Source organism: Schistocerca serialis, chromosome 4 (assembly GCF_023864345.2).
Source record: "Schistocerca serialis cubense isolate TAMUIC-IGC-003099 chromosome 4, iqSchSeri2.2, whole genome shotgun sequence".
NCBI classification, from domain to species: domain Eukaryota; kingdom Metazoa; phylum Arthropoda; class Insecta; order Orthoptera; family Acrididae; genus Schistocerca; species Schistocerca serialis.
In genome coordinates this window covers 863448763-863473804 of record NC_064641.1, presented here as the reverse complement: position 1 = coordinate 863473804, position 25042 = coordinate 863448763, and the positions used below count along the sequence as shown (strand labels likewise).

Below are 25042 nucleotides of genomic sequence, written 5' to 3'. Positions count from 1 at the left end.
AGGGGATGATTGTAGAGGAAGTCTGAGGGATGAATCCAGTAGGCAGATTTAGATGACTGTCAGTTTCTGTAATTACTTGTAGATTGAGATGCTTGAACAGGATAGACTAGTGCAGAGAGCTGCATCAAACCCGAATTTGGACTGAAGACCACAACAGCATTTTGACAGCCTTTCTCAAAAATAGGATTGACTTGTACCATCACTTGGAATGCTTTGTTCCTCCTTTCAGCCTATGGCAGACTGCTGGTAGGGGAGTAGCAAGTTCTTTTGCATACTCTATTATGTAGAAACATGTAGGTATCCCAATAGATCCATTTGCTTTTCCTCTGTTGAGCAAATGTAGTTTTTTCAATCTGATGGCCACTTATTGTGATGTATGTCATTTTATTGTTTGTGTGGTGATTGATAAGAGGAACTGTAGTACAAACTTCCTCAGTAAACAGTTTTGGAACAAAGAATTTAATATTTTGGCCTTCTCTCTGTCATCATCCATTTCAGAGCCATTATGTTCACAGAATGTTTGAATAGATGGCTTTGATCTGTTTCAAGATTTCACATTAGACCAGAACTTCTTAGAATTTTCTGTCAGATCATTAGATAGAATTTCTTATTTATGAGTTTGCTGAACATTTAATCCATTGCTTTCCGTATGGTAATTTTGCTTCACACTGATTTTGTTCATCTATGAGACTTTTCCTATGTTTAAATCCATTTCTGCTTCTGACATTCTCTACTTGTGCTCATTTTGGGTTCATTTAGCTCTTGTTTCAATAAAGCTTTGACTTTGCTGAAAGCTCTTTTTGTTTTCATAGCAACTTTCTGATATGTCTATTGAACCATTGGTGAGTCAGTCCCATCCCTCACATCACTTTTGCCTTGAAACAAAGTCACCAGACATGTGTAAATGGCAAAAGATAGCATTTTCTCTGTCAGACACCTCAATTTATGAACTAACAACTACATCTCCTGTAGAAAGAAAAGGTTGATGGGCATTGCTGAAGTACATGGCTAAGAGCTTCTGTTTTCAGTTACTGTTGATGAGTCACTCTTACAGTATCTACTAACCTGTGGGCAGTGATGATGAAGTATCATATTGTGACTCTTCAAGCTTTCCCGGTGGATGTGTTGTAAATAGTCTTCACGAGTTTGCTGCCGGATCACGTTGTGCAAATTCCACAATATTTCCTCGGAGCAACTGTCTGACATCTTCAGGTGGTTCAACCTTGCTGGACGGTAAAGTTCACCAACTAGAGCATGCTAACCAAAAAAGTTCAAGTGTCAAAACTTTAGCTTATAGTTATAATAATCTCATAACTCTTGAAGTCCTATGTAGGTGTTATTTTGTATGATTGTTTGTTTTAGTTGTCAATCCAAAGACTGGTTTCATATCCCTATCCATGTTAGACTATCCTATCTAAGACTGTTAAACTTTGCATCACTATTGTAACTTATATCCGTTTGAACCTGCTTGCCATATGCAAACCTTCATTGCTGTATTAAAACCTTCACTCTATGTTTCTTAGGCTCCACACTTTCCCCTGCCTGTACTTTTTATCACTGACGTTACAGTGCATTTGCAAAGAGTCACAATCAACAATATTACATGACAATTACAAAATCATGCGCAACATATTATCATTTCTTCTTGCTATGTAGCATCAGGACAACTCATGTTATCATGATTGTCGGTTGTGGCTATTTGCAAATGAACCAGTTGTATTACGTTTTAATACTGAACAATGAAGACAATGGTTGGATAATGGACATAGTGTCTGAAAGTATTCACCACAAATAAAGGATATTTCTCATTGCAACTTTGACAGAATTACAAACAATAATTTTAATCATGATCTTTTTCAGAAAAGATTTTCTACTGCTATTCTATACTGTAAATCATTTTTGCTTCTGCTGCCATCAGTTATTTTGCTGCCCAAATAGCACTATTCATCTACTGTTTTTAGTGTTGCAGTTCCTAATCAAATTCCCTCAACATCATCAAACATAATTGAAGTACACACTGTCATCCTTCTTTCACTTTTATTGGTTTTCATCCTAAATATCTCTTTTCAAGACTTTATACATTCTGTTCAACTGATCTTCCATGTCCTTTGCAATCTCCAACAGAATCAGAATGACATTGGCAAACCTTAAAGTTTGTATTTTATCTCCTTGAACCATGATAGTAATTTCTTAATTACTTCTAGATTATATTATATCTATGTCTTAGGAGAAAAACAGCTACTTTGAAAACAAGCCACTGTTGCTTTTAGTATATTACTCACCTGCTGGTTTCTTTATTACTTGGTCTAGCATACTGTGTTGAGATTTTCAGTCCAACTGCAGAAAGTCTATCTTGTGCAACACTCTTCACCTCAAATAATTAACCACAAATACCATTAAGAAGTATTTACATTGGTATGTATGTTAAGAATGCTCAGGCTTCTGCAAGATGTTCATCTATCAACCTCAACATTTGTATAAATATTTATTGTATCCATCTTTGATTATTATATTGTAGTTGATGATGTTTTTCCAAGTTTATATTATTATTATTATTATTGTGTTAACACTAATGACACCAATTGCATGTTATGATGCTCGAAGGTGGAATAAAACATTTGTATTTGTATTCTTATCTGCAAAAAATAATTATATGGTTCTGTAGCGTAAATATCTTTCTCAGTTTAGCTTCATCGCCTCAGAAAATTAAGGTGTATTGAGGACAGGTATGAAAAATATGCAAGCAGTTCTGTTTTCAGGCCAACACAGTTATGGAGATTTCCAAGTGCTAAGCAGGCTAACGGAGCTTTTTGGGTAACTTACCCACATGCTGTTGCCACATCAATATATTACCCTTAAAGTTGCCCAGCCTTATCCTGTGTATGCCCATTGATCTCTTATTTCTAGTACATGTCAGCTATGGTTTTTATTTTAAATTGAACACTATGAATTTTTGTAAGATTAATGGTTTATTCATTTATTCCTTCACCCACAGACAAATTTCTTTATAGGGCTGTTACTTTTGTACATTATGCATTATAAATAACAAACGTATATAAGATAAGAGTAATGGAAGAAACAGGATACTGACATACATATGGTATGTATCACTGGATTGCAGGATTAAAGAAGTGGAAGGGTTCTGATTCAAATAAAATAATGATTCACAAGAGTCATCCAATAATACACCTCAGCTTTTAGATTACATGCAATAATTTACAAACTATACATGTATGATGTTTCTTACAAATATATTCCTTTCTATTTAGCTACCTTGTTATTGTTGAAACTGATTACTTGTTTGTAATAATTCTTAATGTGTGGACTGGAAAGAACCTGGTGCCTTCATTCATATATAAGTGATCAAACAAATGCTCATTTCTGTGCACATAACTCCACTTCAGGGTACATTTATTCATTGTTATAGTAATGTTGTCCGATTAAATGTAATACACAAAACAATGTGAACCATCCAATTCTTCATTGTGTGGGAGTGGTCAACACTAGATGACGCCCCACAAGGCAAACCGGCATTCACTAAAACCCACACTACTTTTGCCATACCTGCCAGTATTTTATCCTGTTTATCAATCTTTAACAAACTCATCTGCAGTTTTGTTGGAATCACCTTCATAACAGATGAGCCTTGTGGCATGGCTTCATTTGCAACCATATAACCCAATTGAAACAAAATTCCACTGAACTCAGTGGTGCATTGGCGAAGATCGATTCTAGCATGACGTTGGTTGAGAAAATATAGCCTGAGAATCAATGAATATCCTTCACCCACAGATGGCAAAACTTCCATACACTCCATAAACTTAGTTTCCCAATAGTAAGTACCATCATGCCCAATAACTCAGCACTGTTATCACCAACCCCACATAATGTATGTCACGGTGGCCCAAGTCTCCTCCTGCTCACCAAGTCCAGATTGATAACGGACACATGTGCCCCATGTCCACAAGAAACCTCTGTTCTAGACCACTCACTAAGCCCACTAAACAGCATTCCATCTGTGCACTAACTTGTGTATTGTTAAGGTCTTTAGGACTGCTTTCCAACAGTTGAAGCATTCCTGTTTGAGTTTAATGACTGCTTATTCTGACGCTGCTTCCCATTCTTCCTTTTCAACAATCCAATGCTCAGTGATCCACTTCCCTACATGATTAAGACTCTGATTGCCTATGCGGTTTCTGCATATGGCTCTTACATTTACACCTGTAATATTTGACCTCTGAAGCCAAATCATGGTTATTTACCTATTGTTCTGTGACAAAATGTATCTCCTCCAATTACTCTGCAATTATAAGAGCTGCTGTTCTGTCACTAGGATTACCAGTGTGAACTCTTTGTAACATTTCTGGGTGTTTCTCTGCATGAAAATAGCTAATGCTCTGTTTTCTGCTTCCTGCAGTAATAGTTCCTTGGCCTCCACATTCTGGTTAGGCATCAAGATGAAGACAGGTTTGTGATGAAAACGACAACTGTAGTTTTTGACTTCTCGTTGTCCTGATTCTAAAACCTGCACAGAAACCAAAAGATATGCAAGTATGGGTAAATGAATTTATAATCTATGAGAGGAAATAGATAGGTGTGTGACATACAGAACTTTGTGTCAGTCTGGACAGCCTAAGTGGTAAGGCAACCACTTGCAAAAAGCTGGAAATCTGAGTTCAAGTCCTGGTCCAGCACAAATTTTCATATGTTGCTTTGGATAGCACATCTATACCTGTTACAGATAAGCTGGATTTTAGGAATGAATTTCACTTAAATTTATATTAGTCGTATGATGGATCTGGTCCAGGATGAGCAGAGGCTGGGTGTGGGTCATCAAGGTGAGCTGATCAGTACTCATAACCAGTTACTTTTACATAACTTTATTCATAACACAATACAATACACCCACTCAAGCAGTCAACATTCCAGCGGCCTACTGATATGAATGTGAGATGCTCGGGCTCCAACTGGTGGCGACACAACCGTCAGCCAACAGAAAAGACCCACTTCTGTTTTGCTTGGCCAACTGTATTTGTGATTGACGAATTGCATATGTGGCATCAGCAGATGCTTGAAAGCACATATAGTGTTTGAGTATTCTACTTCTGTGCTCTTATGTTTGGTAAAATTTTATGAACAATACAGTCTAGATGTTTTATTGACTGTTATTTCTGGTTTTGTTCAGATTAGGCCGTCTTCAGATGTAACACTACAATGGAGGGAAGTAAAAACTTTTATTATTCTGTTTCACCCAAGCTAAGAGATATGTAGACGGGATAAAATATATTACCTAAAATACAGGATGTTACTGCAACTAGTGTCAGCTACTGTGTCGTTACCTAACAACAAATGCTGTCTTTATGTAATCTTAAAATTTTTCTTTTTTGGAGTAACATTTTTTTTTCTATTCCCAGAATGAATTTTTTACCCTCTCTGCTGCATAGACTGAATAACATTCCTTTCTAAACAGCTTCTTCTAGTTCATATCCTTTGACATATATATTGCAGTCTAATTTCTGTACATGTTTCAAATAACCTTTTCCTTCTAGTATTTTACTCTTGTTGACTTCAGAATTTCAAAGAGTGTATTCCAATCAACATTGTCAAAAGTCTCTTCTACATCTACAAACGCTATAACTTTAGATTTGTCTTTCTTCAATCTATCTTTTCAAATAAGTTATAGGGCTAGTATTTGTCTGGTGTTCCTACATTTCTTTGAAACCCAAACTGATTCTCCCCCAGGTCAGCTTTTCACCATTTGTTCCACTCTTCTGTTGATACTCATACTTGTTTGCACCTGGCTTCTCTGGTACTGAGATTATTACATTCTTCATGTCTGCATGGAAACTGAAATGAGTCACATTAATTTTTAAAAAAAAAAAAAAACTTATTGCTGTCCCATCACCCAGCTTTTGCGCCACTGTCGGGCCGTCATCTGATTTTGTGTTTTTACTGGAGTATGATACTTTAAAATTGTTCATTATATATCAGCATCAAAAATACAGCATAAATCACCAAGTAATTGACAATCGAGCATGGGATTGTGCAGTGTTGCCTGTGCACACAATATTACGGCAGCAGCAACAGCTGGTCCCTTTCTGTTCTGGATACATTCAAGCTCCCCCCCCCCCCCCCCCCAACCCCTGTGGGTCCAGGGGTTAGAATAGGGCTGAGGTATTCCTGCCTGTTGTACGAGGTGACTAAAAGGAGTTTCACACATTTCGGACTTTATGTGATGGTCCCCTGTAGGATTTGATCTCCATTCTTCAAAATTTTCACAAAGAGTGAGCCAATTTGGGAAGGGTGCCTTATAAGGTGCATTGTGTCCATCATGCATTGAGATCTTTAGCCCACTTTCTCATCATTGCATAGCAGTCCAGCTCTTTCTCCGTCTCTTGGCTGAGGACACCTTCCTGTGTGCGTTTTCCACCATGCACTATGCAGCATCGATTTCTGCGTCGACGATGACCATGGACTTCTTTGCACCTGATATCCAGCTTGGTAGCCAGTCCGTTGTAGTGGGGCTGCCATGTACCCTGTTGGTTGTAGCCCCCTGACCACACAGGGATGGCTCTGCTGATGCCTGCACCATTAACTCCCCACATATGCCAAGGGGTAGATGCACATCCTGTTGGGGCATCGGGACTCCCAGCAATGGCCATCCTGCCAGGTGGCCTTACTGCAGCTGGGTGGCACCCATAGGGAGGGCCCCTTGTTGGAGTGGGTGGCATCAGGGCGGATGACACACAATGAAGCATAGTCCATCATCTCTTGCTGGTGGTGGAACACCAGCAGTCTCTAAGCGATCACGAGCTCAATTCAACTCATAGAAGTATGACAAATTATTCTCCTCCCTGGCCACACCATGGGAGGAACGTCAGGCTAAGGATGGCAGCAGATCTTATTCGCCCCAGTACCTTGTATGTTCGAGAACTGATTGGGAATATTTCAAGACGATGAAGCCTCAGTTTTTTGTTGAGCATTTAGAGGACAAGTTTGGGGAGGTGGAAGGCTTGTCCAAAATGAGATCTGGGTCAGTCTTGATCAAAACGGCATCCTATGCCAAGTCATGGGAGTTACTCACTTGTGACAAGCTGGGAGATGTTTCTGTAACCATCACACCCCACAGGAGCTTAAATATAGTCCAGGGTATCATATTTCACAGAGACCTTCTTTTTCAGTCCGATGATGAGATGCACACCAATTTAGAGCAGTGGGGTGCATATTTCATCTGGCATGTCTACCGGGATCCGAGGGATAATCAGGTTGCCACCGGTGCCTTCATCTTGGCCTTTTAGGGTGGTACATTGCCCTAGAAGGTCAAGGTGATGGTCTACCAGTGTGATGTAAAGCCCTATATCCCTCCCCTGATGTGGTGCTTTAAGTGCTGGAACTTCGGCCATATGTCTTCCCGCTGTACTTCCAGCATCACATGCTGAGATTGCGGATGCCCATCACACCCCAATAATCCATGTGCCCCACCTCCCATCTGTGTCAACTGCAGAGAGCACCATTTGCCTTGCTCGCTTGACTGCAGGATTCTCCAGAAAGAAAGGAAAATCATGGAGTACAAGACCCTGGACCAACTGACTTACACTGAGGATAAGAGAAAATTTGAATGCCTGCATCCTGTGCGTATGACATCGTCTTACGCTGCTGCTACAACAGCTCTAGCACCATCAGCTCCACCAACCCAGGTCACTTCTCAGAGCCAGGTTTCTTCTAGTGGGAAAGATGACACCCGCCAGTGGCTGAAGAGCCAAAAGCAGTTGGTCACAGGGATTCACGCTCATCATCAGTCCCGGAGCCTGAGCCAGTGAAGTCTTCCCAGCCAGGGACACCCAAGGAGCAGCGAGAGAAATTCAAAAAGAAAACCCCTAAGACCAAGGAAATTGCAGTGGCACCCACACCACCGCTACCTACAAGCTCTGCAGCTGAGGATGGGGTGGAGATTTTGGCGTCCGCTGAGAACCTAGATCTCGCCAGACCCTCAGACACAATGGATATAGACTGCTCAGGCAATAAATCGGTGGCAGCAGGTGACTCTGAGGCGTAAACTGCCTCATTGAATGTTCCATGCCTTCCCAATCTCACAATGTCATCCTCGAGTGGAACTGTGGTGTTTTTTTCCAGCAGCTGGCTGATCTATGGCAACTGTTAAGCCTTACACCTGCTATCTGCATTGCCCTCCAGGAAACCTGGTTGCCAGCAACGCGAACCCCTGTCCTCCGTGGCTATAAGGGATATTACAGGAACCACAGCAACTATAATAGAGTGTCAGGTGGAGGTTGCGTTTATGTCATAAACTCGGTCTGTAGTGAACATGGGCCCCCTCAAAACCCTCTTGAAGCTGTGGCTGTCAGAATAAGGATGACACAGGCAATAACTGTCTGCAATGTATATCTTCCTCCAGATGGTGCAGTACCCCTGAATTTATTGGCTGCACTGATTGATCAACTCCCTAAACCTTTCCTACTTTTGGGAGATTTTAACGACCATAACCCCTTGTCGGGTGGTACCATGCTTACGGCTGAGGCAGAGATGTCGAAACTTTACTGTCGCAATTTGACCTCTGCCTCTTAAATACTGGGATCACCACACATTTCAGTGTGGCTCATGGTAGTTACTCGGCCACTGATTTATCACTTTGCAGCCCAGGACTTCTCCCATCTCTCCACTGGAGAGCACTTGACGACCTGTGTGGTAGTGACTATTTCCTCATCTTCCTGTCACTGCCCCAGCATCATGCACATGGATGACTGCCCAGATGGGCTTTGAACAAGGTGGACTGAAGAACTTTCACCTCTGCTGTCGCCACTGAATCTCCCCCACATGGTAACATCGATGTGATAGTTGAGCAGGTGACTAGCACAATTGTTTCTGCGGCCGAAAACGCGATCCCTCGCTCTTTAGGGTGCCCGAGGCATAAGGCAGTCCCTTGGTGGTCGCCGGAAGTCGCTGAAGCAATTACAGAGCATCGGCAAGCTCTACAGCTGCATAAGAGGCACCCTTCCCTGGAGCACATCATAGCCTTTAAACAGCTCTGTGCCCGTGTTGACTACCTTATCAAACAATGGAAGAAGGTGTGTTGGGAGAGGTACGTCTCCACCATTGGGTGCCACAAGTCACCTTCCCAAGTCTGGGCAAAGATCAAATGTCTCTTCGGGTACCAGGCCCCCACAGCTGTCACCAGTGTTACCATAAGTGGCGAGTTATGTATCAACCCAAATGTGATTGCTGAGCACTTTGCTTGAGCCTCTGCATCAGAGAATTACCCCCCAGCCTTTCGTACACTCAAACGGCGGCTGGAAGGGAACATCCTCTCATTCACTACATGCTGCAGTGAATCCTATAATACCCCATTTACAGAGTGGGAGCTCCTCAGTGCCCATGAACATTGCCCTGACACAGAACCTGGGCCTGATTGCATCCACAGCCGGATGATTAAACATCTCTCATCTGACTACAAGTGACATTTTCTCATCATCTTCAACCAGCTCTGGTGCGATGGCATCTTTCCATCTCAAGCACCATCATTCCGGTACTCAAACCCGGTAAAAACTCACTTGATGTGGATAGCTATCAGCCAATTAGCCTCACGAACTTTCTTTGTAAGCTGCTGGAATGTATGGTATGTCGGCGGTTGGGTTGGATCCTCGAGTCACATGGCTTGCTGGCTCCATGTCAGGGTGGCTTCCGCTAGGTTTGCTCTACCACTGATACTCTTGTGTCCATCAACTCTGCCATCTGAACAGCCTTTTCTAGATGGCAACATCTGATTGCTGTCTTTTTTGACTTACATAAAGCATATGACACAACTTGGCGACATTGTATCCTTGCTACACCGTATGGGTGGGGTCTCCGGGGACCACTCCCAATTTTTATCCAAAACTTCCTGTTGCTCGGTACTTTCCTTGTCCAAGTTGATTACTCCCATAGTTCCATCCATATCCAGGAGAATGGAGTCCTGCAGGGCTCTGAACTGAGTGTCTCTCTATTTTTAGTGGCTATTAATGGTCTAGCAGCAGCTGTCGGGCCCTCTGTCTCACCTTCTCTGTATGCAGATGACTTCTGCATTTCATACTGCTGCTCCAGTACTGTTGTTGCTGAGCGGCACCTCCAGGGAGCCATCCACAAGGTGCAGTCATGGGGTCTAGCCCATGGCTTCCAGTTTTCAACTGCAAAGTCGTGTGTCATGTACTTCTGTTGGCGTCGTACTGTTCATCCGGAACCCGAACTTTACCTTAATGACGATCCACTCACTGTAGTGAGACATATCAATTCCTAGGACTGGTTTTCAATGCTCAATTGATTTGGCTCCCCCATCTTCATCAGCTTAAGCAGAAGTGCTGGCAGCACCTCAATGCCCTCCGCTGCCTGAGCAACACCAATTGGGGTGTAGATCGCTGTACGCTGCTGCAGCTCTACAGAGCCCTTGAATTTACTATGGGAGTGTGGTTTATGGTTCAGCAGCTCCTTCAGCTTTGCATTAATTTGACCCTGTGCCTCACTGTGAGGTTTGATTAGCGACAGGAGCTTTTAGGACGAGTCCGGTGACCAGCTTACTGGTGGAGCCTGGTGTCCGTTCACTGCAGATCAACCGTGCACAACTGCTCGCCAGTTATGCAGCACACATTCATAGTTGCCCTGAGCATCCGAATTACTGTCTCCTTTTCCTGCCCACGGCAGTCCATCTCCCACATCAGCGGCCGAGATCGGGGCTAACAATTGTGGTTCACGTGTGCTTCTCTCCGAAGTGGAGTCCTTTCCTTTACCACCTCTACTTGTGGTCCATTCACGTACGCCTCCATGGTGTCACTTCCTCTTGATTCTTGACATGTTCTGGGGCTCTGAAGTTGTTTACACTGATGGCTCAATGGCTGATGGTCACGTAGGCTTCGCATATGTTCATGGAGGACATATTAAGCAGCACTCCTTGCCAGTTGGCTGCAGTGTTTTCACTGCAGAGCTGGCGGCCATATCTCGTATTCTTGAGTACATCCACTCATGCCCTGGTGAGTCATTTCTCCTGTGTACTGACTCATTGAGCAGCCTACAAGCTATCGACCAGTGCTACTCTCGCCATCCTCTGGTAGTGTCCATTTAGGAGTCCATCTATGCCCTGGAACAGTCCCGCCTTTCTGTGGTGTTTGTGTGGACCCCAGGACACACTGGAATCCGTGGCAATGAACTTGCTGACAGGCTGTTTGGCTCTGTTTTGTATGAAACTGTATATGAATTATTTTTACAAATCCTATGAATTGAGACCATGGGACCTGCATCACACTGCACTACTCACACTACTCTCACAACTTGGGATGACATTCTAACAGGCTACTAATAAAATCCTTTCTCTAATGTTTTCCAGTGCTGTTTAGGTGCCTGTGACATAAAACTGGATATTCACTATGATAGCACATGTAAAATTTTACCAGTGTGCTACAGTATTACAAAAATGAACGCATTGGTAACATCACACCCAGCTCCGACTCTTTTCATACACTTTCATAATAAATTTGCTCATGTACTCACTTTTTTTGCTACCTCTTATAGCCTTTTGATGTACAAGAGTAGTAATCATAACTAAATTGAATGTATTAAGTTTACATGTATAAATTGAACTGTTTACGTGTATTTAAATTTTGTAATTAGTAGTTTAACATTGTGTGTGTGTGTGTGTGTGAGAGAGAGAGGGGGGGGGGGGGGGGGGGGAGGGGGGAGAGAGAAGAAAAGAAGAAGAAGATGGTAACAGCAGGAACTGAACCAATTCAATACCAATGAGTTAGAGAGCATTTTACCTTTTCCTATGGCCCACTCATACAAAATATTTTAGGCACTTGAATGAGGCATTTACTTGCTTCTACTCACAGAGTTTGAGCCAAATCAATGAGCCTTGTCCCAAGAGTGTGAGCCAGATTGGATCCCTGTCTCATCTCTTCCCCATGTTATATTTAAATTTGAGTAGGTTAGCCACACTTTTTAACTCTCACTTCCTCATCTGAAGTTCTACTGGGAAAGTGTCTATTTAACACATCATCTACAGAATTCGCTACATTGCTTACACATTAGTTTACATGAACTTTCAAGCAAAAATACTGATCAGGTGATGTGAGAAATGGAGCACCCGTAGTGCCGGAAGGGATGACGTCACATCAAGGTACGCACAGTCAGAAACGGACAGCTGTATCCCCTGCCTGAGTTGATTGTAGCATAGCTGGCCATAGTTTCAGCACTCACCATTGGTTTCTAGTGATATGGAGAGAGTGCTATAAAGACTGTATTTTTACATTTTATGTGCATACCAATATACATTTGAAGAGAAATGGCATGATTTAAGTGTGATATTTACAGTGTGCTGTAACACATTAGCAAATGATTATTGGCTGCCTTTGGATGTCCAAATTTGAAATGTTCATAGCAGCTGTAACTTTTTTTATATGGCAATAAAAATGAATTTGTCACACCAATACAACATTTCTTTCTAGGAATAATGATACAAGTGTCATTGACTGTGATAACATTGGAGGCTTTGACTCCAAATGGCCTACTGTGGTGCTCGCCCATGGTTGGATGAGTAAAAGTAGTGATCTGGACCACATAAAGAATGGTAAGGAGTTCCAATAATGATATTTAGTTACCAGTTAACATAATAGAAATCAATTCTTTTCTATTCTGCTCAGACAAGTATTGCACTGCAACTGGATTTAAATATTTATCCTGTCTTTTATTTCATATCATTTATTCATTCAGATACAATGCAATACCATATTGATGTCATCAAATAAACACACAGTTTGATGTAATAAAGAGTATCCACTGCAATAAAAGTTATTGAGACATATTTGAATACTTTCTTCAATATTTTGCATCATTTACGATAGTCATTTGACCATTTCACAATGCCATCTTTCAGTAGCTACTTTCGACCAACCAGTGGTCTTCTCCAAACTAAAGGCATCTGTCACAAGTGGTTTTCATCACATTGTCAAGTGTTATTGAGAAAACAACAGAAACTACTTGCAACATGTGCCTTCAGTCTGAAGATTGTGATAGTGATTTTTTATTGGTTCCATAAATTACCTTTTGTACGTGTATGCACTTGTTATATAGGACATGTCATTTTGCTTACATCTAGACAATACACATATAATAGACTACATGTTAATAACATACATCAGCTTGCACAGTATGTACTTAATGCTAAATGATTGACACCAGAGTTAAAAATACATTTTTGTGAATCTTATATTGTACATGAATATAATAGAGGGAGACATTCCACGTGGGAACAATATATCTAAAAACAAAAATGATGTAACTTACCAAACGAAAGCATTGGTATGTTGATAGAGACACAAACACACACACAAAATTCAAGCTTTCGCAGCCCACGGTTGCTTCATCAGGAAAGAGGGAAGGAGAGGGAAAGACGAAAGGATGTGGGTTTTAAGGGAGAGAGTAAGGAGTAATTCCAATCCCGGGAGTGGAAAGACTTACCTTAGGGGGAAAAAAGGACAGGTATATACTCGCACACACACACATATCCATCCGCACATATACAGACACAAGCAGCTGGTGTCTGTATATGTGTGGATGGATATGTGTGCGTGTGTACGAGTGTATACCTGTCCTTTTTTCCCCCTAAGGTAAGTCTTTCCACTCCCAGGATTTGAATGACTCTTTACCCTCTCCCTTAAAACCCACATCCTTTCGTCTTTCCCTCTCCTTCCCTCTTTCCTGATGAAGCAATCGTGGGTTGTGAAAGCTTGAATTTTGTGTGTGTGTTTGTTTGTGTCTCTATCAACATACCAACACTTATATTGTACATGAGTAGTTTTAATTCTAGTTTAGTTCCTTGCACTAATTTGTAATTCTAGTCTATCTTAATATTGTACATTGTGTTCATCATTCATGGTATGAACTTCTCCTCACTATCTGCTTCTGTATTCAGACACACTGTAGAGTTCTTCTTCTTTCAAAAACCTTTTTAGGGATGCAGGCAACATATTCTCAGTTTTTAGGTTTAGTAATGCTTGTATTAATTTTACACCAATGTATTTAGGTACTTTTTCAAAAATTTGAAGTCTGTGTGAAATGCATTGCAATTGTTTTCTGTTCATTGTGTTATGAGGAGAAACAGTTTCACTGGTCTGTAGTTTTGTGGGATCTTGTAATGCAGTCATAATGCCCTTGAATAAATATAATGATGGAAACATCAAAATATTTAGTCATTTGGAATAGTGAGCTTAAAAGATGACATTGTGAAATTATAATGTGAGTGTGTCATCAGAAAGTATAAAAAGTAAAAGAACATGTAATCAGTCACTTAATCTCTATGGAGTACATCATTTTTTTCCAATTTCAGGATATAAGCTAAACTTGAACTTTGTGAGACACAATGCAGATAAAAATACAGTTTGATTTGATAACAAAACATAAGTCCAAAATAATACACAATATATGAAGTGGGACGGTCTTGGGCAGTTCTCTGCCAGGTGTTACCAGCGATCTTCTTGATGTCTTTGTCCCATCTGTCTGGTGGTCTTCCTCTAGGCCTCCAGTGTCCGAGAGAGCACCGGAGGCCTGGTGGAAGACCACCAGACAGATGGGACAAAGACATCAAGAAGATCGCTGGTAACACCTGGCAGAGAACTGCCCAAGACCGTCCCACTTGGAGAAGACTGCTGAAAGCCTACCTGAATCCACGACTCGAAGAGGTCGCATCATTTAATGATTGAATTGGCTGATGATGATGATGATGATATGAAGGCTAGTATAACAGAAGCAGAAAAAATTATTGCATAATTACATGACATTAACACCTCATGTAAATAATGATGCCATAGATCTTTCTGTAAGATTCAACAACTATTTATTGCATTTGGTGCAAGTAATCACTCACACCATAGAAGCAGTTTACCATGAGATATTTGAAATCTGTGTTCTTGAACACAGTAATCTTCTTAATTGCTTTTGTAGAATCAAGGAGCTGCTTGTACAGCTGTGTTCAAATGTCTATGTGTGATGGCTTTATTTACCCTTATTACATGGATGTTTTTGCGTGTATGGATGTTGATCCAAAGCAGTTCTCAACTTATCCTAATTTTATGCTAATTACATTTTTTTTATATAGAACCAAGAAAAAGAGGAGTATCTTCAGCTGAACAAGCATTTTAATCTGCAACTTTTTGTAATCATTCTTTCTTTGTCCAGTGAAAAATGTATTGAGATCTGCTGCCCCCAGATTGTGATCACATACACAACTGCACAGTGGAAATATGAAAAATGTATAGCTTTTACACAGTTTATGCTGCACATTTTTCAGACTAAATGTAAAGCAAAGCAGACAGGGTTCAGTTGATTTGTGAGATGTAGAATATGGATGTTCTAGTCTAAACTTTCATCAAGATTAAAACACAAGATTTTAGTGGTAGTTGTCATTTCTGTTTACTGGTTATTAATACTAAATGGGTTCTTGCTGTGATCCTGTTTTTCTGAAACAAATAAAATTGATTTTTGAATGATTTAAGTCAGGAAATTTGTATCACACCAGTTTTGTATGTACTCTTAGAGCTCTATTAGTAGTACTTGGAAATGCCTGATCTAGGTTCCTTATTACAGCACTTGTATCATCGGCAAAGAATGTAATTTGAACATTATTTGTATGGACCCTAATGTCAACAATATAAGAACAGAAAAGGAGGGTTCCATGATATTTTCTATCACTTTTGAGAAGGGTGACACTAACGATGAGACCGAGCGAGGTGGCGCAGTGGTCAGCACACTGGACTCGCATTTGGGAGGACGATGGTTCAATCCCGTCTCCGGGCATCCTGATTTAGGTTTTCTGTGATTTCCCTAAATCGCTTCAGGCAAATGCCAGGATGGTTCCTTTGAAAGGGCACGGCCAATTTCCTTCCCCATCCTTCCCTCACCCGAGCTTGCACTCCATCTTTAATGACCTCGTTGTCGATGGGACGTTAAACACTAATCTCCTCCTCCTCCTCTAACAATGAGAGGAGGTATCCCCCCAAAAAAGAAAAGGAGGGATTATTTTTAAAAGCTGTATATATTCAGATTGCTTACAAAACAACTTTATCTCCTTCAGAGTACTCTCCATTACAACTAAGTCATTTGTCTCAGTGATACTTCCACTGTTCAAAATATTTTTTGTAGTCATCTTTAGAAATTTCTAACAGCTCATCTCATTTTTTCTTGACTTCTCAATGTTGTCAAATGGGTCTCCTTTCATACCCCTTTTCATGCATGGAAATAAGAAAAAGTTGCGTGGAGCCAAGTCAGGCAAATAAAGCATGTGGGACAGTGGAACCATGCCATTTTTAGTCAAAAACTGTCTAACACAGATGGCCGTGTGTGCAAGTGCATTGTTGTGATGGAAGAACCAGTCTCCTGGCTGCCACAAATCGGATCTTTTTCGAGAAACACTATTGGACAACCTTCTTAAAAGTTCCAAGTATAAGGTCTGATTGATTGTCTGACCTGGGGGAACAAACTCTGATTGAACTACGTCTTGGCATCAAAAGAGCAAATCAGCATTGTTTTGATATTTGATTTGGCATGATGACATTTTTTTGGATGGGGTGGCTTGACGGTCGTTTGTTTCTGGGTCACAACCATAGCACCATGACTCAGCACCAGTCATGAACCTTGACAGAAAATCTGGATCAGTTTCAAGCTGTTGTTTCAAAGCATGACATGTTTCAACTCCATTTGATTGTCAGTCAGAACCCACCATGAAACAAACTTGACAGCAACCCTTTTCATTCCCAGGTCTTCCACCAATCTCTGACAGTTGGTCAATTGTCTATCAATGGTTTGTGAGCACAAGCTCTTGATTTTTTCAATATTTTTGTTGATTTGGGCAGTTGGTGGACGTCCAGAATGAAGTTTGTCATTAATCAACATGTCACCATTTTTAAATTGAGCAAACGACTCATACACGAGTTTTTCCCACAGCATCATCTTGGCAAGCTGTTTTCAACATTAAAACAGCTTCAGAAGCATTATTATTGAATAGAAAACACATGTGCACATTGTTCATTTAAACTTGTCATCATAAAAAACGAAACAAGAATGAAACAGCACTAGCAAAACCAATCACTGCAGATGAACAGAACAAGTAAGGTCAACAAGACAGGTGGCACTGAACTGGCAATGAGTTGCACTATATGCACCTAGTGGCAGAAATGCGTAATACACGGGGTCTGCCCATGGCATTGTTATTCAGTTTTTTTTAACCCCCTCACATTCATAGTTACCCTTTTCTAAGATATCTCCCTTTTTGTACAGGCACTTTATTTCAGATACATTTGAAAGCTCTTGAAGAGATGGATACAGTCCTGTAACACATTTTAATGTTGGCAGTGAAACTATTTTGCAGAAGTATGCCAGAATCATATCCAAACCGAATGGCATGTCGACCATAATGAACTGTTGTGGTGTAAACACTGACAAATTTATCTTTCATGCAAGGCACTGTTATTACATGCAGCAAGAAATAGGCCTAAACTACTAAGATTAAACAGATTTCTGCTTGGACCTTCTGCATACTGAAGTGACAAAAGTCACAGGATACTCCCTAATAATCATGTTGGACCCCTTTTGCCCAGAATAGTGCAGCAACTAGATGTGGCATGGACTCAACAAGTCACTGGAAGTTCCCTGCAGAAATACTGAGCCACACTGCCTCTATAGCAATCCATAAGTGCAAAATGGTTGCTGGTGCAGGATTTTGTGTAAAAACTGACCTCTCAATTACATCCAATATATGTTCAATGGGATTCATATAGGGCAATCTGGGTGGCCAAGTAATTCACTCGAATTGTCCAGAATGTTCTTCAAACCAACTGCTATTAGTTCCGCCCCTGTGACAGTTCCATTGTTCAAAAAATGGCTCTGAGCACTATGGGACTCAACTGCTGTGGTCATAAGTCCCCTAGAACTTAGAACTACTTAAACCTAACTAACCTAAGGACGGCACACAACACCCAGCCATCACGAGGCAGAGAAAATCCCTGACCCCGCCGGGAATCGAACCCGGGAACCCGGGCGTGGGAAGCGAGAACGCTACCGCACGACCACGAGATGCGGGCAAGTTCCATTGTTGTTTGGGAACATGAAGTCCATGAATGGCTGCAAATGGTCTCCATGTAGCCAAACATACCACTTCCAGTTCAATTGGACCAGAGAACCCAGTCTGTTCCATATAAACACAGCCCATATTATTATGTAACCAGCACCATCCTGCATGGTGTCTTGTTGACAAATAGGGTCCGTAGCTTCATGGGGTCTGTGCCACTCTTGAACCCTACCATCAGCTCTTACAAACTGAAGTTGAACTTGTCTGACTAGGTTACGGTTTTTCAGTCGTGTAAGGTCCAACTGATATGGTGATGAGCGCAGGAGAAGTGCTGCAGATGGTGTCGTGCTGTTAGGAAACGAACTCGGTCATCTGCTGCCATAGCCCATTAACGCCAAATTTCGTCATACTGTCCTAATGGATACATTCATCGTACATCCTGCATTGATTTCAGTGGTTATTTCATGCAGAGGTGCTTGTCTGTTAGCACTGACAGCTCAAGCAAACACCACCTCTTTCGGTTATTGAGTGGAGGCCATCAGCTACAGTGTTGTTCCATGGTGAGAGATAATCTTTGAAATTTGGTATTCTCGGCACACTTTTGGCATTGTGGATCTTGGAATATTGAGTCCCCTAACCATTTCTGAAATGGAATGTCCCATGCATGTAGCTCCAACTACCATTTCACTTTCAAAGTATGTCAGTTCTCATTGTGCGGCCTAATCATTTCGGAAACCATTTCATCTGTATTGCCTGAGTACAAATGACAGGCCCACTAATGCACTGCCCTTGTGTATTGTATACCTCATGTATGCAATACTGCCACCATCTGTATATGTGCTCCTGCCACCATCTGTATATGTGCATATTGCTGTCCCATGACTTTTGTCACCTCAGTGTATATGACATAAATATGGGGACAGACACAATTTTTGTATCTTCTAGCATATCACAGAAAAACTTATGAAGACAATTTCAGATGTGTATTCATACTATTGTCAAAGTGGACAACATTTGTGACTCATGCCAAAGTGAACAACATTTGTGGGAAAAAGTAAACAATCAAAATGCTAGATACAATGATGGTGACCTGTCATGAGAGACCTCAATAGCCACTTGCAGCCATCCTACCTTTTCAGTTCTAGCACATTTCTCAAACATTTTATGAACAGTTTCAGTGCCAACATTAACTAGATTTATAAAACGGTGCTCATTTTTTCAAGAGCTTCTGAATGTGATTTCAAAGAACTGTGTTATTCTATAAAATAAAAAAAATCTTGATTCAGTATTTTAGTTATTACAAGAGTTAAAAGTATTAACCAAGTAATAAAATTGCGTGCCCCTCCATATACCATATTTACTCGAATCTAAGCCGCACTTGAATCTAAGCCGCACCTGAAAAATGAGACTCGAAATCAAGGAAAAAAAAAAATTCTCAAATGTAAGTGGCACCTGAAATCTGAGACTCGAAATTCAAGGGGAGAAAAAAGTTTTAGGCCGCACCTCCAAATCGAAAAAAAGTTGGTCCATTGTAATATGAGACACAATTTAGGTCGAATGAATGACGATGCAGCTACAGTAGTTTGGTTCGAGTCGTAAGCTTAGCAGTTAAGCTTTACCAGGTAGCCATGGCTATGCGTCAGGCACTCCATCCGTATTTATACGGGTACCCTTCCTTTTTCATGCGCTTCGTCTGGTTTGAATCGATTGCTTATTTTGCTTTGATCTGATAAGTGCCATTTTCTTTCTTATAGGTGTTTACATCACTCTAAGCTGAAAATGCATTACTGTACTGCGTCATGCATTGTTTGTCGCATTCTGATAGTTCTTGTTTACGGCCTGTCGCCGCTCGCGGCATGGCTTGCTTTTGTGCGTGCTACCGCCGCTTACAATAATAAAAAAGAGAGGAATTGTCTCATAACCGAAACAACGGCAAGAGACTCCTATTTGTTGTTACTTACACTGCTGCTTTCTTTGATAATGATCAACAAGAACCAAATAATAGACTGTGTATGATAGAACATAGTCCTGAACGAGAGCCAGGCGAAAATTTTTCTCCGTTTGAAAATCTTTGCAGCCGCTTCTTTAGTACATCAAATTCTGCACAGAAATTAGAGTCACCTTAGATTTAAAAATCTAGTCAGTTGCTGTGCTTCATTTCTGACTGTATCACTATTAGGCATAAGAATAATACGAATATAAACATGAAACAATATGAAACAATACGTATATTCTTCCGCGTTTGCTGTTGTCTCACTCTAGTTTCGTAGTTTATTAGGCAGACAGGATTTAAATGAGATAGCAGCAAACACAAAATAATACATGGCAAAATGTTTATATTCGTATTATTCTTATAGTGAAGAGAATACGGCATGTGATTCACATTTCATCAGGTTCCTATTAGCAACCATCTCTTCTCACAGGTAGGAAAAAATTCAGAATGTAGAGTTGGCCATATTGACAAACATCCCAAACAGTCTTGCCAGTCGGATTTTCGTATTACATTGAAATTCTGCTACATTCGAAGATGGACAATACGGAATTTGTATTTACTTCATTGAATAATGTATGAAAATACAGTGGTCGAAACTCGGGGCGGAGAAAAAAGCTCATCTTTCACCTTTTTTATTAAAAATTTATTTACTGACGCAGAGGTTTTGGCGCCAGTATTTATCTTTGTGCCTACAAAGCATGCCTATGTAGCGCTACATATATTCGACGGCAGAAGTTAGTTGTGGTGGCACCTACCAACATTTTTCAGAACTTCCGCTTGCTTTGTACTCGATTCTAAGCTGCAGGCGGTTTTTTGGATTACAAAAACCGGAAAAAAAGTGCTGCTTAGATTCGAGTAAATATGGTACTATTATTTGCCAAAAACCTTGCTTCGCTTGCCATGTATATACATTGCATGATGAAAAAAGTGAAATACCCAGATGTGTAGAAGGAAATGAAATGAAGCTACATGGTTTGAGAGGGTATGCGGCATTATTTCAGTGATCGCAATCCTGAGAAAAATTTGCAAATAACTTGTAAGTATGAGCCCAATATCCATATTATATTGTACTACCCCTGGCCAGGATGCATGTACTAATTTTGTTGGGAAGGGTGTCATGCAGCCATTGTAACCCCTCCCACAGCAAATGGGCTCACAACTGTTGTAATGGTGGTCCTTGATATCCTGGATGCCAGCACTGAGCTGGAGTTGATTTGTGAGCTGGTATCACACATAACATTGATGACAGATTTGGAGATCTTTCTGACCACAAGAGCAACTCAACATCACACAGACAGTTCATAGAAATGTGCATAGTGTATGGATGAGCATTGCCCTGATGAAAAATGACGCCATGTTACTAACACGTGAGCAGTAATACATGAGATTGTATGATGTCTATGCCATGCCATTGTGCCTTTTGAGTTCCCTGAATCACTATCAGCCATAACCTGTAGTCGTACCCAATGACTCCCCTCACAGCGTCCCCATGTCATTCATAGTGATCACTCGATGTTTGATCCAGTTTGTGCCCCTAGTATAGCTTATCAGGCCTAGTAAAAACACTAAACAAGAGCAAAGTTAATGAATCCTAGTGATTGTTGTACTTGTTACAGAGAATTGCAAATCTAATCTTTTACATTCTTATTGAAGGTGCTTATGTGTATGAAGTTAGATTGACATCTGACCATGTCTTCTTGGTGCTATACATTTTTTTGGTAGGTAGTGTTTTTACTGTGTTCAAGGTTGAACAGAATTGAGTAAATCTTCACACTGTAAACAAAAGCCAGAACTACTTGAGCATAGGAACATCTGCAAATACCAAAGAAAGCGCAATATTCCTCTCAGTTTTTATACCAGTGATATAAATTAAGAACAAAGTCATAAGTTCAGGATTTTAGATTTAAAATATAAATATGCCAACCAGCTTCTCACACTTTGGTGCAGGAAAGGGTTCCATCAATACATCTGCAGCCATGCCCCCTGTTATGTGATACTACAGTATCAGTGCATTGTCTTGGAGAATTTGACACATAAAATGAGTCTTTATGTGACTACCTGAGTTTCTCCTGGTATATACAATTTTCAAACAACTTACAGGTATTCATCCAGGTAAAATTTTCAGTGACTGCCGATACTTAGGTGAGAATACACCCACCCATTTTCAAGGCAACTGTCTCGGAAATGGCGAGGTGTACTCCCACCAAAATACCAGCAGTCGCTGAAAATATTACCTGGATGAAAACCCATAAGTCGTTTGATAATTTATGTGACTATGTTATGTCTATGAGCGAAAAATTTGGTGGTATGCTAACTTTCCAGCAGACTGATTATCATTAAGAAGCAGATGTTTGACTGATCCCTCTATCCTGGTTCTTTCATGAATGTTGGCACATAAAGTAATCCCTTTATTGCTTCAATGAGGCTCATGTTGTCAGCTTCTATAGATGAAAGAGTAATGGTTCCTACTTGCATGAATACCATGAGGTCAGTGCTCTGGAAAATCTGATGTTGTAACCTATGTGTGGTGCCCTATCAATTTCGGCATTTCCCAGTCAGCTTGTACAAAACTGGAAGGTTCTCTCCTTAATCCTTGATATAGACCAACGTCTTGTCAGTCATTCCTTTATGATATCTTAGGATTTGCAGTGCAGCTTGACTATGAACAATGTTGTGATTGTTATTGTGCCTGCTTTACTTGTTGACTGTATATAATATGCCAGGTGATTTTGCTGCAGCAATGTACATCAGGCTCCAACCAATTCTTTGACAGTAAGATGAATGTTGTTTCTTGCAGTGACAGCTGCTGAGTCCAATTTCCATACAGTTGCTAACATAATCCTTACAGGCATGTATTTAGACCTCTCTGAATTGATGTAAGTCTTCTTTGATGTGGTTACTTTGACATAACATAAATATGTAATCTGAATAATTGATCTCAGTGCAGAGGAATACCTTATTTCCCAAAGCTCTTTGACATTGAATCTGGAAGAAAGCTTGTCCTTGATTTGCTTCATCCTGTTTGGCTCCACAGAAACAATTACAATGCCATTAACATAAATAACCAGGAAGACAGGACATTTTCCTTCACTATTCACATAGGTACAAGGGTGTGCAGTCATTGGTTGCAGTGCAGTTGATTTTATAGTTACATTCAGTTTGGCGTGCCAAACCTGCCATGTGGAATCCATAAATGACTTTTCTCAGTGTACACACTTTTGTCACCAGGTTTCAGGATTTGAAGCATATCATGTGACTTATTGACTGTGGTAGTCTTTCTCAGCTTGTGTCATGCTTTCTAAGATTTCAAGCAGCAACTCTATCTCTTCCATGCAAGATTCTGCATGAATGTCACCTTTAAGATATGCAGTTGTTATATCCGACCGAGAAACACTCCAAATACAAGTTTGACTGATAGAGCTGTCAGTAGTCTAAATTACACAATAATTGTAAGCCTTGCAAACCTTCCCATGCTCGTTACTTCTGCAAAGTGTACCAACAAAATGTTATGACTGCCACTAATTTACTCAAATTGAAAATTATCCTTCTACAATTTATCAGACTACTTCCTCACAAGAATGTAAGTTGCTGATAACTTTAGTATTTGTCTTGTATAAATCCTGACTGTGTCAGAATATACACAGCTGACAAGGGTGTCCATAAAGTTAAATAAATGTTCTGTTTGAAGTATTTGATAGTAACGGCAACTGAATAGTACAGTAGGAGCCAGTGGCTTAATTTGAAATAGTTGTTTTCTCCTACTGTACATGTATAAAATGATCTAGAAGTAATTTTTATAATGATTAGTTTGAGCATACTTTGCAGAAGAAGTCAGCAGTGTTTGCTTCTGCCTGTTAATGTATCTAAATCTACATACATATTCTGCAAGACACCATACGATGCATGATGGAGGGTACCCTGTACCACTACTTGTCATTTCCTCTCTTGTCCCACTCACAAATAGAGCAAGGGAAAAATGACTGTCTGTATGGTTCTGTATGAGCCCTAATTTCTTGTATCTTATCTTTGTACTCCTTACGCATAATGTATAATACTGAAGGCTGTCCTTCATGAGGGAATTTTCAGAAGTATTTGGCAAGATTCAAATAAATGATCCCCACAAATGAAACAATCCTAGTGATAACTACTAAAGTATTTGCTACAAAGTTCCAGAGTTCTAAGCAGTGGAGTGCATATAGTACTATCTAGTTAAGCTAGCTAAAACCCAAAATTTTCAGCAGTGAGATTTTTGGCATAAACTCAAGTGTACGTCACAGCAGACAGGAACTAAAATCTACTGAGACAGAAACTGAAGCTGCATGTAAGATTGATGAGCTAGACTCAGTGTTGACGGTGTTCATAAACTTATAATTAGGTCTTCCTGTCTGTTGTCAGACTCAATTCTGGACATAACTGAGAGCTTTAGGAAAACATCTCAGCTCACTAGCATGTAGATTTCCCAATCACACCTTCATCACTGGAAGAGATTTTAATCATCAAAAATTCACTGAAAACATTACAGAAAATAGCATGACAAAACATCCTGCACACCAGTACTAAAGAAAGAAATGGGGAATTTCATCCAGTCCAAAAGAAAATTTTTAAGGTACCCGAAAGCCACACTTTTCACAACTTTTCTGATTATGTTGATTCATGGTTTGAAAAATCGTGTCAGCAACATGACAAGCACTAGTGGTCGCTGTAAAGTTCCATTACAAGTAGTAACATACTGTAGACAGAACTGGATGTTTACAAGTGGAAGTAAACTGTGTGCCATACACAGCCATATAACATGGCACATAACAGTGGATGTAAAAAGATCCTGAGAGGGACTGGAGACAATTCTCACTCCTTTTAATTTTCAAACCCAACAGGAATTGTGAATTGCTTCTGTTACTGAATACAGATCTATCTCAATCAATTTCTGAGTGAAGAATGAGAATTGCATG

At 40.4% G+C, this 25042-nt stretch overlaps 1 protein-coding gene across 1 annotated transcript in view; it reads left to right on the top strand.

Annotated features, from left to right (window-relative positions):
• LOC126474817 (pancreatic triacylglycerol lipase-like) overlaps positions 1-25042 on the top strand; it is a 71097-nt gene that overhangs the window by 21064 nt on the left and 24991 nt on the right. Inside the window, exon 3 of the mRNA XM_050102290.1 lies at positions 12486-12607. Coding sequence (XP_049958247.1) covers positions 12486-12607 — 122 coding nt within the window. The remainder of the gene's footprint in view (positions 1-12485; positions 12608-25042) is intronic.